This window comes from Anomalospiza imberbis, unplaced genomic scaffold (assembly GCF_031753505.1).
Source record: "Anomalospiza imberbis isolate Cuckoo-Finch-1a 21T00152 unplaced genomic scaffold, ASM3175350v1 scaffold_786, whole genome shotgun sequence".
NCBI classification, from domain to species: Eukaryota; Metazoa; Chordata; class Aves; order Passeriformes; family Viduidae; genus Anomalospiza; species Anomalospiza imberbis.
Genome location: NW_027100403.1, coordinates 21,140 through 40,442, shown reverse-complemented (window position 1 = coordinate 40,442; position 19,303 = coordinate 21,140). Strand labels below are relative to the sequence as shown.

The 19,303-nt window shown below is 39.6% G+C and overlaps 2 protein-coding genes across 3 annotated transcripts; one reads left to right on the top strand and one right to left on the bottom strand.

Moving 5' to 3' along the window:
- Positions 1-532: 532 nt before the first annotated feature.
- LOC137467778 (18S rRNA aminocarboxypropyltransferase-like) lies at positions 533-4,610 on the bottom strand. The gene is made up of 6 exons (XM_068179207.1): positions 4,464-4,610; positions 4,150-4,366; positions 3,168-3,361; positions 2,196-2,369; positions 776-839; positions 533-696 (listed from the first exon to the last, which is right to left on the bottom strand). Exons 1-6 carry the CDS (start codon positions 4,555-4,557, stop codon positions 564-566), a joined length of 876 nt encoding a protein of 291 aa, XP_068035308.1. The 5' UTR covers positions 4,558-4,610; the 3' UTR covers positions 533-563.
- LOC137467777 (N-acetylglucosamine-1-phosphotransferase subunit gamma-like) lies at positions 4,556-14,083 on the top strand. Of its 2 annotated transcripts, none has more exons than XM_068179205.1 (11): positions 4,556-4,664; positions 4,745-4,799; positions 5,048-5,115; positions 7,248-7,302; positions 7,411-7,494; positions 8,543-8,636; positions 9,950-10,064; positions 10,630-10,712; positions 10,969-11,097; positions 12,536-12,617; positions 13,908-14,083. In XM_068179205.1, the coding sequence occupies exons 1-11, from the start codon at positions 4,556-4,558 to the stop codon at positions 14,030-14,032; spliced, it is 999 nt and encodes a 332-aa protein (XP_068035306.1). In that variant the 3' UTR covers positions 14,033-14,083. The 2 variants fall into 2 exon arrangements, with proteins under 2 accessions (XP_068035306.1, XP_068035307.1); XM_068179206.1 differs by lacking the exon at positions 13,908-14,083 and adding an exon at positions 13,519-13,592 and having other exon boundaries at positions 4,565-4,664.
- The last annotated feature ends 5,220 nt before the right edge of the window (positions 14,084-19,303 follow it).

The window sequence follows — 19,303 nt, the reverse complement described above, 5'->3', positions numbered from 1 at the left end:
GAATATGAAGTGCCAAAAACACTGTGTTGTTGCTTAGGACTGTATCAGGGTAAATAAAATGAGCAATTAAAGTTCCTGAAAAGACATACTGAAATGTTAAAGCAATTCCAAGAAGTAATTTTTCCTTTCAGGCTTAGCTCAGTTTATTCTAAATGATTAAGTAGTTGAAATACATATGGCAGGTTCAAGCCTACAAAAAGTCAGAGATTCCCTATGTGGTAGGTACCATGAACAGGGCAATAGCTTAGTCATGTTCTCCTGTTGAAATATAGACCAGAAGTTAAGCAAGTTTACCTAATATACTATTAGTTAAAAAAAATCCCCTATAAACCACTTTCCAGACACATTTTAGAATACTGGGTTATTTTTTAACTTGTAACCAAGCTTCAAACTCGTTACAAAATAATTTAATGTTCCATACTTACCTAAAAATTAAATAACCTAGAGCCCTCGTGCATAAAATACCTTCAAACGTGCACAGAGACTGAGGTTTGCTAAGCACCAAGTTACAGGTGAACAAGACACACTCAAGTATTCACAAGAAAACTTCTTTATACAAGGTGTTACAAATCTTTGGGATTGTTGGGGATTTTTATTCCTTCTGGACTGCTCTCATCAATGCTTTCACTGCTTTCAGTGGCATCATCTGGACTGCTCACGTTGTCCTCCTCAGAGTCTTCCTTCCTTTGTGCTAGACTGGAAACATTTTTCAACATTATAAAAGCAAAATAATTTATAGTAAGTAAAACTATTAATTTAAATTAAATTTCATTACCCTGAGGAATTGACTGGCCTGTTGGGATTAGAAAATTCTTTTTCTAAGTCAACATCAAATGGATCTGGAAAAAGAAGGAAAAACTGCAGAAGATGAAAAAAGCATTTTCATAATGGTCTTCCTTCATTTTCATAGATTAATGGCAGGGAGGGAAAGGCAGAGAAAGGCTAGTTCACATCTCTTATAAGTCTACCATAGTTGTTTGAGGAGAAACTGGGGGAGATGAGAAAATGGGAACCCAAGTCCTGCCTGCCCAGTCTAGGCTTTTCACTCTTTTCCCTCACCCCCTCCAAGGGGTTCTGTAGCTCTTTTGAGGTGGTCAGATTGCATAAGTATGTTTCTAAGGCTTTGGGTAAGAAAACATGGATTCAGTTCTACAACAGCTATCTAGTTAGCTGATGTCCACTGAGAAGTGAATTACAGCTGTCCAGGTTTAGCTCTTGCTGAGTAAGGGTAGGGCTGGGCTTACTTTGGCTGAAGTAGCTGGGAAAAACTGTCAGAAAAGTCAAACAAATCTTGGTTCTGCAGTTCCACCAGAAAATACATAGGATTGTAGGTGTCAAGTGTGCTTTAAGTGGCATAGCCGTGTTGCCTCTTAAGAGCTGTCTTCAGTTTAATCTAACTAGACAGGCTTCCAAGAGGATGGTTTAATTCAGTATCATGGCAAAGAGATCAAAGTTTAGAGCAAGTGAAGGCTATTGACCGTCTTCTTACAGTATGAGCCCCTGGCCTATTTTAAGGGCTTAATCACCACGAAAGGAAAATGTTAATTAGGATAATCCCTTTTCATATGTTCTTGATTATTTGCTTTTCTTTGTGCTGTCTTGAATGAGACCAAGCACTCACTGGTGAATACAGCCTGAAATACTGGGATTGCAATAAATTACTGTAAGACTTTGGGAATAAACTACTTGTACTTATTATAAATTATTTTAATTATAGGTCTGATTTTAAACATCTTGATTGAGTATTATATAAATATGTCTATTAAAGGTCCTTCTTAGATTTATGTATAACTAACCTACTGTCTGACCGTATGCCTGTATTTCTCTCATAGTTCCTTCTCAATTACTAGTCTTTTTACTCATACTCTGTTTTTAACATCTGTATAGAAAACAAGGAAGCATTGTATTTTCTTATTGCTCCCAAGTTTTCCAATTTGGTTAGCTGAATAAGGGTAACTGCTTTACGGATCACCTGTGAATACCCTATGCATTAAATTGCTTTAGTTATTTTCACCCTATTTGAGTTGAAAAAAATGGGCAAACAGGTACACTTAGCATAGTATAAAGACAGAACACGTATCTGCAAAGCACTTATTTTCCACCTTGCTAATATTTTTATGAGATTTAAGGAAAAGACTGTGAAGAAACTAGTTAGAAAAAAGGGCATGTGTAGTGTTTCTCTGTCTTTCCCTTACCTACTTCTTCGTCTTTTTTTTCTTGGACACAGGCTAAAAAGTCCTTCTCAATGATTAGCATGTCGTCCTGGCAATGACAGGCTGCATATTTTTCCAAGAGATTTTTGTTCAGGTCAATAAATGCCTTACCCCATTTAAATTTCCTTAGAAGAATGGTGGCTAGATCTGGGAATCCTAAAAGAGAAAATAAATTATCGGTTTTCTTCTTTACTCTGAGATTTCACTCAGCTTACATGTTTCTAGTTCAGTATGTGCATTCATGTCAATACAAGAGAAAGATGTTTGCCAGTGTTTCTTTCAGTGTTCCAAGGATTAAAACTTTTGGAAAGACTACAGATATTTTCAAATTTCAGTTTAACTTGAAACTGAATTGAATCCAAGAACTGAATCCAAGAGTAATTCATAGCCTTCTAGCAAGTGCTACATAAAATATTTTGTACAGGTAATGAATGATTCAAGCTCTAGGTCCCACGGCCCTTCAGTACAAGACCAATTGTACATACAGTATTTTCAGAAGATAAGATTTGTCTGCAGTATGGTAGAGCTTTTCTCTTATCAAAGTTCTGTGATGAGAACAAAACATCACAAGAGGGGGCAATTTCTGTTGTTCTTACCCAGACCTCGACCTATCAACAGCCAGCTGCTACCTCTCATTAAGGCAAACTTGCCTAAGGATTCGTGTTCCATCTTCTTTTTTTTTAAGTTTTTCTAACGTTATACACCATCCAGACAAAATGAGGATAATCAGTTTGTGTCCTGTTTAGTAGCTCACATGAATACTCCATGGATACCTCAGTTTGACTGGTAACATGCACTTGGAAGAAGGCTAGGACAATCTGATCCCAGAGTCAAGAAAGTGATGACCCGTATTGACAGCATTACAGTTTATTTTGTCGGAGACCATCTCTTCTGATTTATTAAGGATGTAGCAATTGCTAGCACCATATTTCACATCAGACAAATTGAGCCTACCAACAATGCAAAATGCTGCAGCAAAAGCTTCCACACAGGACAGCTTGCACGGCCGACCGTAGTTTACAGGATTTGCAGCCACCAAGTAAGGCAGCAACCGCAGATGACTCCCCCTCATTCTCTTAAAGGGAGTTTCTTCTAATTTGGCCCATGAGCAATCTATTACTGCAATTCCACTCTGAGCAATGACATGCCTGAAAAAAAGAAACATCACTGTATTTGAAAAATTGTCACCATTATACGGATGATGTGAGAATTCCAATTGCTGCTTTATATTGGCAACAAACTTGCATATATCCCCTGCTTTTGTCAATGAGAACCCATACGCTTTCCAATAACCTATAATAGAGACGCAATGAGAAAGATTAGTAGCATGGTTTTCCTCTAACCATGCAAATGGCAAAAAAAGGTTTACCCATGTGTTTCAAAATGAAATGTGAATAATTCTTCAACCTTCAACTACACCGAAGTTCCAATTTGGGTTGTCTGCTAGGTTCTCTCTGCTTCTAGAGACAAATCTTTTTTTTCTGCAGGCACATTTGAAGAAAATTCTCATTTTCCGCAAAAACTTTTCTGGTTAACACCAACTTCGGCTGTCTAACCGAAGAACTTGAGTAGAGCATGATGGAAAACACAGTAGCTATAGGGCCGTGCTCTGAAGAAACTAACCTACAGGATGTGCACTTTGATTTTTCATTGGGATCTACAGATGCTTTGCTCATCTGTAGCTGTTTTTACACTAGCTGTGTAAAAATGTTAAGCTGATTTGATAAAACGACTCTGTTTCTCACGTTCATGCATCAGTGTAATGTAATAAGGTCAATTTTACTCCATATGAGTTTCAGCCATGTATCAGTGGTTAAAATGCTCTCTCTAATACAGCATCAGGACGGTATTTGAACCAAGTGCTCTCCCTCACAGTCTGCACCTCCCCCACTTGCCTCGCCGCCCGAGTTTTGCCAACAGGCACCGAGGCCCCCACCTGTCAGCCGGAGAGACGTACTCCGTGGCCAGCGGACTCAGGACGACGCCCGGGAATCTCTGGCGGAGGTGCAGGGTTCGCAGCAACCCCTTCCGGGCTAGTTTTCTCCCGGTGCATTTCTTGGGATCGCAGTGTCCGAGCTCCCACATGGCAAGGGGGCAGGGAAACTTGGCCTCCCGAGCGCCCCCATCCGCGGCCCTCTCGCCGTCCAGGCAAGCTGAAAACAGCAGGCGTACATCAATGCCCAGCGGTGACGCGGCGCAGTTCGGCAGGACCCACCTGCTCTTGCCCGCGTCCCGCGGCGCCTCATGCACCTGTCAGCGCGGCCTCCGCTTCCGCCGCGAAAGTCTCGAGGCTCCGAGTCCCGCGCCGGCCCCCGCGCCGGCCCCGGCGCCGTCCGCTCTCCATGGCCGCGCTCGGCGGAGACCCCGCCCCGCGGCGTCGCGCACTTCCGCTTCCCGCGGAGCAGGCGATGGCGGCTCGGGTGCTGCTTGCGACGCTGAGCGCGGCGCTGGGTGGGTGCGGGGGCCGCGGCGCGGGCGGGCGCGCCGCTCGCTTGGTCCATCCGCCGAGCCCAACTGCTCTCTCCTGGCAGGTCTCTTCGCCTCGGCGGGGAAAATGAAGATCGTGGAGGAGCCGAATACGTTCGGGTACGTGGCCGCCTGCTCGCCGTGTCGTCCCGCGATCCACCTACACTGGGCGGGTTAGGGGCTGTCTGCTCCAGCCCTTTTCTTCCAACGGGGATGGGGCGCCGGGCCGGGCCGGGCCGCTGCCGCAGACCCCGCTGTTGGCCCGCGGGCAGCGGCCGTCGGTGTTGAGACACACAGGTAGGGGAGGATCTTTGGACGCCCAGATGCATAACTCAGCCTTAAACGTTTAACCTTCCTTCTTTTGAAAGGTTGAATAACCCATTCTTGCCTCAAACAAATAGGCTGCAGCCAAAGATGTCTCCGTCTGCAGTATCAGGTATATGCAACCGTTACTTTTTTTTTTTTAACTACAGTTTTCGTCATTTAGCAACAGTTGTTTGCAGTGCAAATAGTCTATTTCGACTTTATGCATACAAAACCGAATTTTGCGTGTGGTTTTATAAGCATCGTGGAAAATAAGCAAGGGCATTGTGCTCCTGAAGAATTAAAACCTATATTAACTTCACTGGTGGTTCCAGGTCCCGGTGCTGTTAGTACTGTTTTTGTGATGGGACTATCCATACATTTTATTCTGTATTTTTCTAGCTGGTAACAGATCCTTTTGGCCCACACTATACACTCTTTTTTTCTTGACACAATCCTCAGCGTCATTAAGATTATCATATGAAAGTCATCCCATCGTCTGATAGTACTTAGTACCCAAACATAGTTTTAAAAAAAAGTCCTACAAGTAGTCTTGGAACCAGTCAGAGGGGCTCAGTTTCACACACAGCCTCGGTGTTGCAACATAAATACACCCCTTAAGCAAAATGAACAGGGATGTACAAAATTCTAGGCCATCTGTAGAGGAGAGCAGATAAACATTGAAGGCAAAGACTAAGCAAAAGGGAGGAACTCTTGTCTCTCTGCTAACCTTAGGCGGAAACTTAAACCTTGTTCAGATTCAAGAAAGGCATTTTGGTATGACAACATTGAATGTGATTATGCTTTTGAATGTGATTATGTTTTCTGTCACGTTTTATAAACTCAAGTGTATAATTCTGCATGTACTGTATGTGAAATGTGAAATAGTTAGAAATGGGATTAGTAATAGAATGCTGAATGGGAAGATGCCAAAAGTTGTAGGAAAAAAGGACAGCACACCAGAAATCCCTCTTTCTTTCTTGTGGGATCTTACACGTAGCCAATAATTTGGAATGTATATAGAACACAAACCTAGGGCATGGGACCCCGCCTTGCACAATTATTTCTTTAGCATGGAAACCGTACTTGTTCTTTTCTTCTACAAAGCAGTTGGGGTAATAGTTCTGGCAGTTTCTCTTCTACAGCAGAAAGGGAGACGTGAGTTTAATGCATTCCTTATGAACACATTCACATTTGCTGTTTTTCATTTGCGGGGAGAGCATCCTAATCACTGAGGCACAGATTTCATGTAATAGAGAAGCAAACCCTTGGGTCAAGCCCATCTCTAGAATGAAATGCAAGATCATGCAGTCAGAAGAACACTTGGGAAAGAGCACCTGCCTGTATCCCAGTATCCCTGTATCCCAGTGGTTAAAGCATTCTGGAGGGCATGATTCTGGTAGTGTGACCTTTGTTTGTAGGATTGCTTGTCTAGATACTTAGAAAAAGTACCCAGCCAATCCTGACAGTGGGGAATTAGAATCCAGGATGGGATTTTACTATATTTGCTTTGTGATCTCTTTTCCTCTTTCCCTCTTTCCTCGTAAATATTTAGTAATTCTAAGGTAAATTTCCTTATACGAGAGATACTGAAATACTCCTCTAGCATGTAGTTCAGAATTTTTCACCCTCTTTTTAATGACAAGTTACCTGTCTTGGATTTCTTTGACAGCAAGCCTTGTAGTCAATACTAAAAGAATAGAATTGCAACTGCTGACCTGTCTGACAGCAAAAGTTTTATCTTGTTAAATACTACCTGGATCAGACCATGAAGGCAAATGGCAAAAAAGAATATCCAGTTTGAGAATCTCAGTGAAACTTAAATATGCAGCACTGTCAACATTTTGAACAAACGAGCTTTACTAGTATAAACTTGCAGAGCTGGGATGAATTTGGAGACAGACAGCTGCCAAGCAAGAGTTTCAGTGATTTCAATGTTAGATTTTGGCAGGATCTGCACTGATGAGTCCTTTTATGGACCCAACCTCCAAATGTTTATTTTTACACAGGTTTCTCATTATTGTTGTCAAATTAGTCTTATCTATTTCACTGGGTAGTGAGAATGGAAAACTTTAAAGATCGTGACGCAATCCAGTATAATGCTAGTGGGAACTTACAGTAATTCATATGGAAGATAAAAATTTCCTTATGTACAGCAGAAAATTTAATTTGTCACATACTCCTCGCACTTTTCCTACCACAGTAGCTTGCTTAAATTTAACCAAAACATTCTTTTTCTTTTATGTCATGTTGTGATGTTTTTAGGCCCGGCACATCTCTTTAGGCTTGCTGGCAAGTGTTTCAGTTTTGTGGAATCCACGTGAGTAATGGCTTTGGATATTTGTTTATATACTTACTAGGAATTAACTAGTTTTTTATTCCAATCTGAAACATTTCTTATTTTGTGTTTCTTTTCTTTCCTTTTAAGGTACAAGTATGAGTTTTGTCCTTTCCATAATGTCACTCAGCATGAGCAGACTTTTCGATGGAATGCCTATAGTGGGATTTTAGGGTGAGACATTTAGACCTTTTTATGTTTTAGCTATGTTGTCAGCAGGCCACTTCATAGATTGTAAAAATGAGGCAGTTTTAAAATTAAGATTCTTCCTTTGGTCAGCTTAGGTCATGGTAGTTCCCAAGGTGTTATACATAAAAATATCCTGTCTTGAAAAATTCAGATTTTTTTTTTTTGTTGATAAATACGAACCTCCTATTTTAGCTGGAGACTGATTAATAACCCCTGCCAACTGCAAGTGTGATATGTTCATGTGAGAAATTCAATGTCTAACTACAGCTTATATTAACATAGATTTCATGGCCATTAACTATTTGCCATTTGGGTTAAATACAAATATTACAAAATTAAAAGAGTGCTTTATGCCTAATGGTTGCTAAACAATATGAAAAGTTATAAAATGCTCAATGTAGACCCAAAAAAAAAGTATCCCAAAGTATTTAAAGACCCTGGATCATAATACCACCTAATCATAATACCTGAAATAAATCTAAGTATAAATGAGACCACTGCTTTTCTAGATATTTTATATATAGATGCCTCTTTTTTTTGTATGTGCGAAACAGTAAGCCGGTATGTGAGGAAACTGGTACATCACCATGCTGAGGGTATCATTTGCCTTAGGACTAGCAAAAACTACACCTAGTTTTTGTAGGTGCTTTCACCAGCACTAAAAATCCTGCAATCATACTGAGTTGCACAGGGTATTTACCCTAATGGAATTTGTTGTGGGATTGATCTATAAACTTTATTTTACTAGACTTAAACACAGATTTCTACCTGCAAATGGTTTGCAAACTGAAATTTGATCCACCAAAACTCTGCTCTCAAAAAGTGCTGTTGACGTGTCCTATATAGCAACCTGGATCACAAACTACACTGCTTTCAAGGTGTTGGCTGTAGGAGATGGAACTACTAAGACAACAAAAATGAAGTATATATACTTAAATTGAACATGGTATATAAGGGTATTTTGGTTTTCTTCTTGAGGGTTCATCCTTTTGTGTCCAGTAACTTAAAACAAAATAGTGTCCTCTTTTTTCAGAATCTGGCACGAATGGGAAATTGACAACAACACATTTGTTGGAATGTGGATGAGGGAAGGAGACTCCTGTGAAACTAAGAGCAGACAGACAAAGGTATAACAACTTAGACTATGCTAATTCAGACAGCATGACTCTACTTACACTTTTGAGATCACAAACTGAAACATTCCTACCCTGAAGAAGTCATCATTTAAGCTGTGATAGAAAAAATAAAGATGAATTCCTGCAGGGACTATGTGAATGACTGAAGGAGGAAAGCTAGAATCAGGATAAAATTTTGAGGACATTTACTTATGTATTCTCATTGGTTACTTACAACTCTTTTTTCCTTGATAGAGTGGTATAATTACTACTGAAGAAATACAGTACAGTGCTTTGTAATTTGTGTCAGGCAAAATAAAGAGCTCTTTGTTGAATTCAAGATGCCAGCCTATTAAAAACATCCAGGAAAAAGGAGGGAAAAGAATTTGTCAGTTAACAATAGCATGCTGAGAAGCTAAGCATGGTGTTAGAACAGGCAGCACTAGGGACATTTCAGAAAAGACTTTGAGGTGATGGAGCCTGTCCAGTGAAGGGCACTGGAGCCATGGAAGGGTCGGGAGCACAAGTCTGATGAGTATCACCTGTCAACCAGCATCCCCAGGTCTTTCTCCACCAAGCAGCTTTCCAGCTATTCTTGCCCAAGCCTGGAACAGTGCACAGGGTTGTTATGATACAAGTGCATTACCCAGCACTTTACCTTTTGAATCTCTTGCAATTAACTGCCAACTTGGCTGCTATATCCTGGCCAAGGGGAAAATGTTATACTCTGATGGAGGTGCCTGCTTAACATCTGTATTTCCCATAAAAGCTGCAGAAAGAATTCATATTCTTGTATGACCATTGATATTGTGATTGAATTTTTCACTGGCATTTCATTTTGAAGACAGAAAATATTGGTGCTGCAAATCTAAAGATGGAAACAATTCTCTGCAGTCTGGATGTGTCTTGTATTCTTAAAATTAGCACATTGGTCAGAAATAAAGTTTAAGAAGATTATGTGCTTATGTTAGTTGAGATTCTAAAGGGTGTCCTATTCACCGTCCTTTTTACTCTCATTCTTGCTGGAAATATGGTACTTGGTAGTCCAAGGAACAATGGTTGGCGGGGAGATTCATTTCCCATTAAAGAAAACAATTTTCACATTTGAAAATAAAATAAATAAAATATATGGACATAAAATAAATGGATGATGTGCTTGCTATGATGCTCTTTTTGTTGGAAAAAAAGAAGGCGCTTAAAGCTTTGACATGACAGCATGTACAGAAATGCATCTACTGGCATTGGAACACAGCAAATAGATCGTCAGTGATAGTATTGTTTCATGTAGACATTTTTTGCTCATCTTTGTTTTTACTGATGTTTAGGTTCATCTTGTTTGTGGAAAGAGCAATAAATTGGCTTATGTGTCTGAGCCAAGTACTTGTGTTTACTCTCTGACATTTGAGACTCCTCTTGTGTGCCATCCCCACTCACTTTTAGGTAAGATTTTAAAAATACTTTGTGAAACAGCTATCCTCAGAGTGTCCATTTTTAGGTTGAGAGTTAGTACCTTAATAGAAATTAGTAATAAATGTTAACATATTATATGAAGGGTTTTTTTAAATCCCAGTCATTATAACACATAGGTATTTCTCAAATAATTTTTTTATTTGAGATTTTTTTGTTGTTGTTGTTGTTGTTATTGCTAGTGCAGACCCAATGAATGATTTTTTTTTTCTTTTCTTTTCTTGGACTGTAGGAATAAGCCCTGTAGTATCTGCCCATTTACTTACATTACAAAAAAGCTCCATTAGAATTACATTGAGCAAAGGAATATGAGGCCTTGTATCTAGAAATAAGAAAAATTTGTGGTCATTCTCCAGAAACTTTAAATGTGTGAAGTGCAACTTATGCATAAGCCCAGCTCTCGAAAGCAGTAGAGACTGTGTAGTGTATTGAAACACCGAGTTCTTAAAACAAATACTCTTGCATGATACTAGAAGAGGAATTAACTAATGCAGGACAGTGCTCATGGTTTTTACATGGTTTGACTTCCATTTTTCAGTTTATCCAACTCTGACTGAAGCACTGCAAAGGAAGTGGGATGAAGCAGAGCAGCTTCTGTACGATGAACTAATAACCAACCAGGTTTATTAATTCTTTCCAACTCTATTTGGTAAAAAAAAAAACAATTACTGTCAGATAGCCAAACTTGGCTTCTGTAGTTTCTCCTTTCAGAGTAGATGCATTTATTCTGCAGTTCGCAAAAGTAATTTTCATGTTCTGTAACTGCTATATGAGCTGGTAATGAAGCTTGAGGATTTGGAATGGCCAGTGCAAATTACAAGCAGAGATGAGAGTTTAATAGATTGATCTATCACCTTTTGGAAACTTTCTTTTCTAGGGTTACAAAAAAATTCTGAAAGAGATTTTTGAGGAAGCAGGACTTCTAAAAGCAACAGAAGAAAATGAAGTTGAAAAAGAGAGTAAGAAAATAAATCTGGAATTTGAAACAGTGGAAAAGTGCAGTAAGGTATAGAGCATAATATTTACAATGTGGAATTGGCACCTTTTCAGTATATGACAGTATCATTGGGAGAGCATTATGTAAATGCCCTTGGTGTTCAGCTGAATCTCTTCATGGGGTTTTCTTTTCTGGTTTCAATATGTAACAGCCTGCATGTAGTGTGATTCGGTATCTTTATTGTAGCCCCTAAGTCAAAAACAAACCAGCAAAAATGAATGCCCAGTTAGAAAATAGGGGTTATGAAGGAATTGGTTTATGTGTTTGGGTTATGAACACCTTGTAGGTACTCTTTCTGGGGAATATCAGTCTGGAGACAGGAAGGAATTACTAGTGAAGATAAATGTGTAACCAACCTCGAGAATGTGGACACTCTTCATTATCTCTGTGGATAATTACCCAGACTTGTCTAAGAATGCACTGGCTGTTGCACAAGCAAAAGGCAGAATGGCTGTATTTATTTCTGAATGACTCTTGTGTATGTGAACAGTTTTTCTGCAACAGAGTTGTAATGGGGAAAATAGAGGTAGAATGTGTGCTCAGCCTAAAAGAGTGCAACCTGACCATTAGAAAAAGAGCATGAATGGGAATTCATTCATTGCAATGCAGAGAAGCATTGTCTTTTTATTTGAAAAATGTAGCAAAGACAAAACACCATGTAGTAATTAATGAATATAACCCAATAAAACCATGGTTAAGCTGAATATACTTTAATATAAAAATCACCATTTTGATCCCATAGGAGCTGGGACATGACTAATTTTTTTCACTCATTAACAAAGCAGTATTTAATAATTTCTATTTCTTTTTCTGGCTTCATCATAGCTTAATTGACATAAATTGGCTGGTTTGGTAAACACAGAGTCTTAAATACTTACTCTTTTGCTCTATCTTTATTCATGTAAATACCAAAACACAGCAAAAAATAGGGGCTTCTCTGAGATTTCAGGTGTGTGCTCTGAGTCTCAAAAGAACTAAGCAATCCCTGTCTGTAAGGTAACAGAAACTGCTGAGAGCAAGAACATGAAGTTACTAGGTCAAGAGCTGAGCAGTTGACAAATTTCCAGACTGCAGAATTACAATAATTATAAAATTAGTCCTGAAGCAAACTCAAGATTTGTTCTATGACAAAATGCTAGTTACAGGACAGATTTGAAATAGTTACAGAAAGCATTTCAATTTTTCACTCTTGGGCTTGAAAAAAGCTGGCTCCTCTTTTGGCAGCAGAAAAAGATACAGACATGTATCTTTTTCTAAAATTAGAAAATTTTAGAAAATCTTTTTCTAAAATTAGAAAATCTCCGTGTTCTTGGAACAAGCATTTTAAGTTCTTCAAAGCCAAAAGTTGTAACAGCTGTGCACAGAGGCATTTTTTTCTTAAAAGCGCCCTATCTAGGTACGTATTTGAAAAGTGGGAGGACTATTTTTAACGTATTTTCTTTCTTAGGAATACAAGCAACTTTCTGAAGAAATAAAAAAACTTAGAATTTTATTAGGTCAGCATGGTATTGCATACAAAGGAAATTCTGGTGAGTTTTTCTGGTATCTTTCTTTTCCATTGTTGTCTGCTCAGAATGTGAATACCCCAATGCTGTTTTCAGTTACAGTAACAGTTAAATAATCTGGCATATATGGAGGTAAAATTCAGTAGACAAAGTTTTTAATAAATACTTAGGGTTTTGATTCCTGTGCACAAGGACTTACTTTGTCCTCAAAAAATCTGTTGATGACTTGAAATTCTAGCTTTTTAGAAAAATTTTGACTGCTGTTGCAACTGAAGTTTGTCTCCAGTCCTTAAGGTGCCAGTTTAAAAGGAAATTGATATTACATCATTAATAGCACAAACGTGTCTGTTAAGTAACTCCACTTCTGTATTTTAACCACAAGGTCTGATTTCTTTCATAACACTTGAAGTTTTCTCTGTATATTTTTGTATTGCTTTTTGCCTTTTTGAAGTTGCCTGTTTTTCTTCCCTCTTCTTTGATTTCTGTTAGGTAAGTACCATAACACATACGATTTTTAGTACGAAAAACTAGTGCTGCCTGCGAAGGGGCACAGCTTATCTGGATTAATTCCAGACAAGTTTTTTGGGGGTTTGTTGTTGTTTTGGGGTTTTTTTGGGGGTTTTTTTTTGTTTGTTTGTTTTTTTTTTTGTTTGGTTTTTTTTGTTTGTTTGTTTGTTTTTTCTTTGTTTGTTGTTTGTTTTTGGATTTTTGTTTGGTTTGTTTTGTTTTGGGGTTTTGTTTTTATTTTGGTTTGGGGTTTTTTTTTTTTTTTTTGAGAGGTTTATAGTTTGGTTCTCTGTTTGTTTGTTTGTTTTCCCTCATTCCAGACCATCATGCCCTTTATACATGAACTGTCTGTCAAAGGAGAATTTAATGTCTGGGAATACATGTGTCTACATACATACATATATCTTTTCTTTTACAGATTGTATGTTCAGAATTGGCACTTCAACAAAACAAAGAACCTTTGATCTAATTAAATTAGCTTAAAATTAGTGACATGCTTAATTTTTTTTCTTTTTGCTTTGAGAAACTTTTCTAGGAAAAAACTCATATAAAAATTTTGTAGAACATACTATCTGCACATTTAAACTATTAACGATGTAATTTGCATAGTATATTCTTCCTGTTTGGTAGTTCATTATTGCAGTAGTTCTTTTAATTATTGCAGATTAGCACTCTATAATCAAAAGCACAATTCAGTTTACTGTAGATGACTTATTTCAAAATTATTTAGTGAATTCTGTGACAAAAATGCTTTGTTGTTTAAAAGCCAAAATAACTGATGTCATATTAAAAAACTAAATTTTACAGCTGGAAATACCAGTGTTGAGTATGTAAGTCACCAACTGGCAACTGCAGTGGCATCAGTTCTTAATGGGTCAAAGGATGATGAGCACCTGCATGGCAATACAGGAATTTGGAATTACACTCTATGAAGAAACTCGGGTGGTACAGAATGTAAATTAAACTGAACATGTATTATGCCACAAAGATGATTTACCTTCTTGTGAGTATTCTTGACTTTATTTCAATTTTTGCCCTAAAGCAAACACAGTGTAGTAGAGTGAGGGCACACTATTATGAGAATAGTTAGCTAGTTTCTGACAACATTTGTAACACTTCTTTGCTAAGACCAGTATTTGGCACGAATTTACAGATTCTGTGTGCCTACTCCCAGCTTTTGCTATTTTTATTGATCAAGTGTGGTAGAAATTGGAGTGAATACAAACCAGCTCAAGAGCAGTGCTGCAAGATATTTTAAGAAAGGTACTAAATACATTATTAAGAACATGCTATTTCAGGTATATGCTAAAAAGTTTTCTCGGCACACTTTAGTGGAAAAAGAAACGTTTTCTGCCACAGCAGTGCACACCACACCACTCCACCGACTCGCCTTCAAAGGTCGATGTCGTCTTTGGCTGTCAGGTTAAATGGAAGTTGGTCGGAATCTGACAGAACGGTGCAATGAAATCACTGAATTGTTACAAAAGCTTAGTTGTGTTGAGGAAATACCTGGCAATTCTCTGTACCTAATACGGAATAAAATGGACTCTTCAACACAAACTGTGGAAGGAAGCATCACTGTAGCAGTCGGTGAACGCCGAGCACGCCATCTGCGGTCACTGTGCCCCGTCCTGTGGTGCGGTTCGCGACCCCCTTAGCCCAGGGTCCTCTCGGCCTTCCCCTCGCGGCGGCAGCTGCGTTGGGCCGCGGCCCAGCCCGCCGTGCCTTCGCGCTTCCGCTCACGTACGGCGCGGGAGGATGTGGGCGCTGGGACGCTGGCGGTGAGGAGAGGGGTGGGCCAGGGCCGCCGGCAGCGAGGACGGGGACTGGGGCGAGGGCCGGGCCGGGGCCGCTGGTGGTGAGGGCTGGGGCCGGGCCGCTACGTGAGCCCATCGATGCTCACGCGTGTGTCGTTGCAGGGCGTGGCGAGCCCCGTGTCTGCCCGGGACTCGGCGGGGGCTGGCACGACAGCGGAACCCGGAGGGTGCGGCGGGCGTGGATCCGGAGGGCGGGGGGCCTATTCCCTTCTCCGGCAGCAAGGCCAGTCCGCGGTTTTGGAGCGTTAGCCGGTCGATGGGGAGCGGCCACGAGAGGCCGTCGGTGAAGGTGCTGCCTCTTAGTGTGCTAGGCACGGGACTGTTGCTATGGTGTGTGTTCAGAGAGAAAAGGGAGACCGACGAGCGACTGGAAGCAGTTCTTTCCGGCCAGGTCGTGGACTCAGACACGGTCCAGAAAAGCAATGCTTCACTTCAGCTGCTGAAGGAGGATTGAGGATGGGAGTGCGGCTGTCGTGAGGGAGCTGACAAAAGTTTGCTGGCATTCACCTGGTTAAAAGCTGTACTGGCACTGTAATGAAAAAAACTTGTTTTTCTAGTTTTTCGGCAGCCTTATCTTGCAAGTTTGATTTCTTCATGCTGTTTTCTGTGCTGGTCTTGACGTAGTAATTTGCACTGGTAGGAAAAGGTGTCGTTTCTGGATGTATTGCGTATTAACTTGAACTTGAAGGAAGGTTTTATACAGCCCATCATTTTTCTATGGATCATTTTTCTTAGCAGATTGTTGTATTAAAAAATACCTAATGTGATCGTGAAATTGCTGCTTAAGGTGACTTTCATTTGACATTTTGGTAGTTACAGAATATGTTCAGTTTATATTGAAGACAACTGTAAAGGAATGATTCTTTACAATGCAATTGTGTTCTGATTTTTTTCCTTTTGTGTGTAATTCCACTCATTAATCTAGAAATTACCTTCAAGGGTGCATGCTTTCTGGACTAGAACTTTCTAGGCATGGTTGATTTAGATGGTCAATACTGGCAGGAGAGGATTTTGCCCGAAATCAGAATGTTTGGCTTGCATTACATTGGGGGTGTTGCATTGAACAATACAGTACCTTGGCTTTTTGTGCAGCTTCATAGATATTTAAGCTTGCACTCTCTGGAAACTTTTCTTGGAGAAGAGGAATGTAAAATACTAACATGACCTAGTTCCCTTCAGATTTACAGGCTTTTCTTAAGTTTTCAAATGTAAAAATGGAAAATCACGTTTGTGCCATGAAAATCCCTAATTAAAACCCAAGCACAGAATTGCCCAAACATGGCTTCCTCCACAGCTTTCTCCTTTGAACCAGCCTTAGTTCAAGGCTGCTTTTACTTCTCTGCCTAATGTTAGGGTTACGCCTAGGGTTAGGGTTCTGAAAATCACAAAGCCCAGAGCTCCAGGCATACTGTAGCTACAAAAGACATGCCAAGGGGAACACAGAGTTGCTTTCTCCCTGCATTTCTGCTTGGCACCAGCCTCACCTTCATGCACCTTTTGCTCCCTCACCAATGGTTTTGGTTATGCCTAGGTTTAGCATTTTGCCTAGGGGTAGGGTTAGCATTAGGATTAGAGTTTGGGTTTTTAATGGCCTGAATTCAGGGGGAAAATCCCCCTTTTTCATCATATAAGAAAGTTAAAGTTAGGAAAAGGATTAGGGTTGGGATTTTTAAGGGCTTGAACTGAGGGGGAAATCCCCCCTTTTCCATCATATAAGGAATTTAATGAGGAAAACCCCTCTTTTTCCAATATTTTGGAGGACTAAGGATTAGGGTTTGGGTCAGGGTTAGAATTTTTAAGAGGTTGAATTGAGGGGGAATCCCCTTTTCCATCATATATGAAACTTAAAGTGAGAAAAACCCTTCTTTTTCCAATATTTTGGGCAACTTAGTCAGGGTTAGGGTTTTTAAGGGCTTGAATTGAGGGGGAAATCCCCCTTTTTCCATCATATAAGTCTCATGGGTGTAATAGAACTTTGGAGTATGCAATGTAGTTTTGGTGATTTGTAATTTATATATTATCCAAAAATCTTCATTGTAAATGTTACGTAATCAATTATGTACTCTTAAACCTCAGTCAAAGACTCAAAGTGTGAATATCCCACTGCCTGTAATGCTCAGGAAGCTCTCTTAATTCATCGAGACTTGCTGAAAACCCTGTTGTTTGATCAGATGATAGACATGTTGAGAGTAGAACAGGTTAGCCACTCATACTTGCATTTTGTTTTATGTTTTTTGTCTGTTTTTTATCTAAAACTTTAGAAGCATTTGGTCTGGCTGGTGTAAGCCTGTTTACATGGCATAACATTTTAGTTACCCATCTGTGTCTTTGTGCATGTCAATGAACTTTGCTTCTCCACACAGTGTCAAGTGTTTCTGTAGAAATGATCTGAAAGCAGCTTATTCAGGGCAGCTGCAGGTTATTACTGGGGTACCTTTGCTATATACTTCCTTGTATATAGCAAGAATAATCTTCTGCCATAAAAGCATTTACACCACCTTTCTCTACCTTTTCAAATTCAGTCAGATGCAAAGCCTTGTCTTCCTGAATCTATTAATTTAGCTTCTTACCCAAGTGAATTTCCATCTGTTTTTATCCTTTCTGAATTTGCTTCATATATGTGTTTTTAAAAATTCTCCACTTGGATGCCCTGTATTCCCACCCATTTTCCCTCCTGGTATGTCAAAGGATATCAAAAGGCCAGCATACTAATTTGTTGTCTAGACACAAGCAGTGTTTTTTCAGAAAAGGTAGCAGAGATGCATCAGGAAGAAGTATCCATGAAGTAGTATGAATTGCACATAAATCAAGGGTTTTCACACAGCACTGTGTATTTGACAAATAGAGTGCACAGGCGGTGATTAATGCAAGATAGAGAGGTCATATGTTTTGATGCTGTTGAAAGGGTTATAGTAAAATAAACTGGTAAGTAGTCAAGGAGCAAGTTCTCAATGTTTGGGGCTTTTTAATGTGTTGTTTAGTTGTTTCTTGGGAAGGGTAGAGTGCAGGGTAGATGTTTATATTTTGAATGGGAGGAATATGTGTACCAGTGCAATTCCACCACCAACTGTAACCCATCTCCTTACACAGTGGGGAGGATATTACCTCTGTCTAATCACCTGACAACAAGAAATATTGGGCGTGATTATGCAATTAACGTAATTTATAGTTGCACAAGAAAATACTGGTTTACAAATATTGTCTTAAAAGCCTTCACATTTAGTAGACTTATGCCTTATTTCCCATTTATGTTTGTCTTGTCAAAGTTTGAATGGACATTCATCTGCATGGAATTTCTGTGCTGTATGTGTTCTTAATTATCTGTCATTTTTAGGTGTTTTGGCAGAGGTTGATAATGTGTTAAAATTTTCTTTATAACAAGTGAAAAATACCTGTATGATTTTTTTCAGTTTTGGACCCAGTAACTCCTTTGCGTCTGAGATGTGCTTCAGAGATGGCTGGTATCAATTTATAGAGTAAAAGGATAAAAGTAATTCAAGATCTTAAGACTTCCGTAGGTGCAACTTGGAAGCATTCCTTTCATTATTCTCTGCAGTTGCTGTCTTAAAACAAAGGCTGGCATCAGAATTTTAGCTGTTTTCCTAGCAGTGCTGTACTGGCCTTTTCTGCCTGGTGACTAAGTGATGCAATTGCTTTAAGTAATTTCAAATGAGTCCTGAATTAGAGCTTGTCATGGTAGGAAGCCAACCTAGCATGTCAGTTATTGTACCTTGTAGCTAATTCACCTATGTGCCAAGTTTCCCAAAGTATAGGTGTATTTTTCTTACACTGCATGCACGTTGGGGATTAACTCCACTCAGTGGCTAAGCACCATCCAGCTGCCTGCTTGCTTTCCCCTGCTCCAAGTGGGATAGGAGGAGAAAATTAGAACAAAACCAAGGAAGCTTGTAGGTTAAAAGATAGCTTGATAAGTGAAGGAAACAGGAAGAAGAAAGGGGACAAAGGGGAGGAAATAACCAATAAAAAAGTAAACCCCAAAACAAAACTAAAAACCCACCAGCAACATCCACAAGGCAAATTTAATTATACCCAGAGGAGTGGCTTCCTCAGGTCTCTCTTCCTGGTGCTCGATCCTCTTCACTGGAGATACGTGTATCCATCCTTTTTCTGCTGTCTGAATTGCTGTGTCTGTGATTAAAAGGACAATAAAAGGATCTTCCCAGTGAGGGGTGAGGGAGACTTCCCTCTAGGCTTTTATAAGCACTTTGTCTCCAGGTTATGTATAGAGAACTTTAAAGGGGTGTTCTGTGTCACCATCTTCTGTTTTTACAATTCTTGTCTTTTTTATCCCATGTTTACTAAACAAATTTTAGTTTGCATGTTACCTCAGATATAAATACAAGAAACTAGTCTAACTGGTCTGAC

Excerpts from the sequence above, each read along its gene's own strand:
- LOC137467778 (XM_068179207.1), bottom strand. The coding sequence starts at position 4,557 with ATGGAGAGCGGACGGCGCCGGGGCCGGCGCGGGGGCCGGCGCGGGACT. Across the intron at positions 2,370-3,167 it reads TGCAGCATTTTGCATTGTTG|GATTCCCAGATCTAGCCACC; the intron begins GTAGGCTCAATT and ends TTTCTCTTTTAG. Across the intron at positions 697-775 it reads AGGCCAGTCAATTCCTCAGG|TCTAGCACAAAGGAAGGAAG; the intron begins GTAATGAAATTT and ends AAATGTTTCCAG.
- LOC137467777 (XM_068179205.1), top strand. The coding sequence starts at position 4,556 with ATGGCCGCGCTCGGCGGAGACCCCGCCCCGCGGCGTCGCGCACTTCCG. Across the intron at positions 7,303-7,410 it reads TTCAGTTTTGTGGAATCCAC|GTACAAGTATGAGTTTTGTC; the intron begins GTGAGTAATGGC and ends TTTCCTTTTAAG. Across the intron at positions 10,065-10,629 it reads CCATCCCCACTCACTTTTAG|TTTATCCAACTCTGACTGAA; the intron begins GTAAGATTTTAA and ends TCCATTTTTCAG.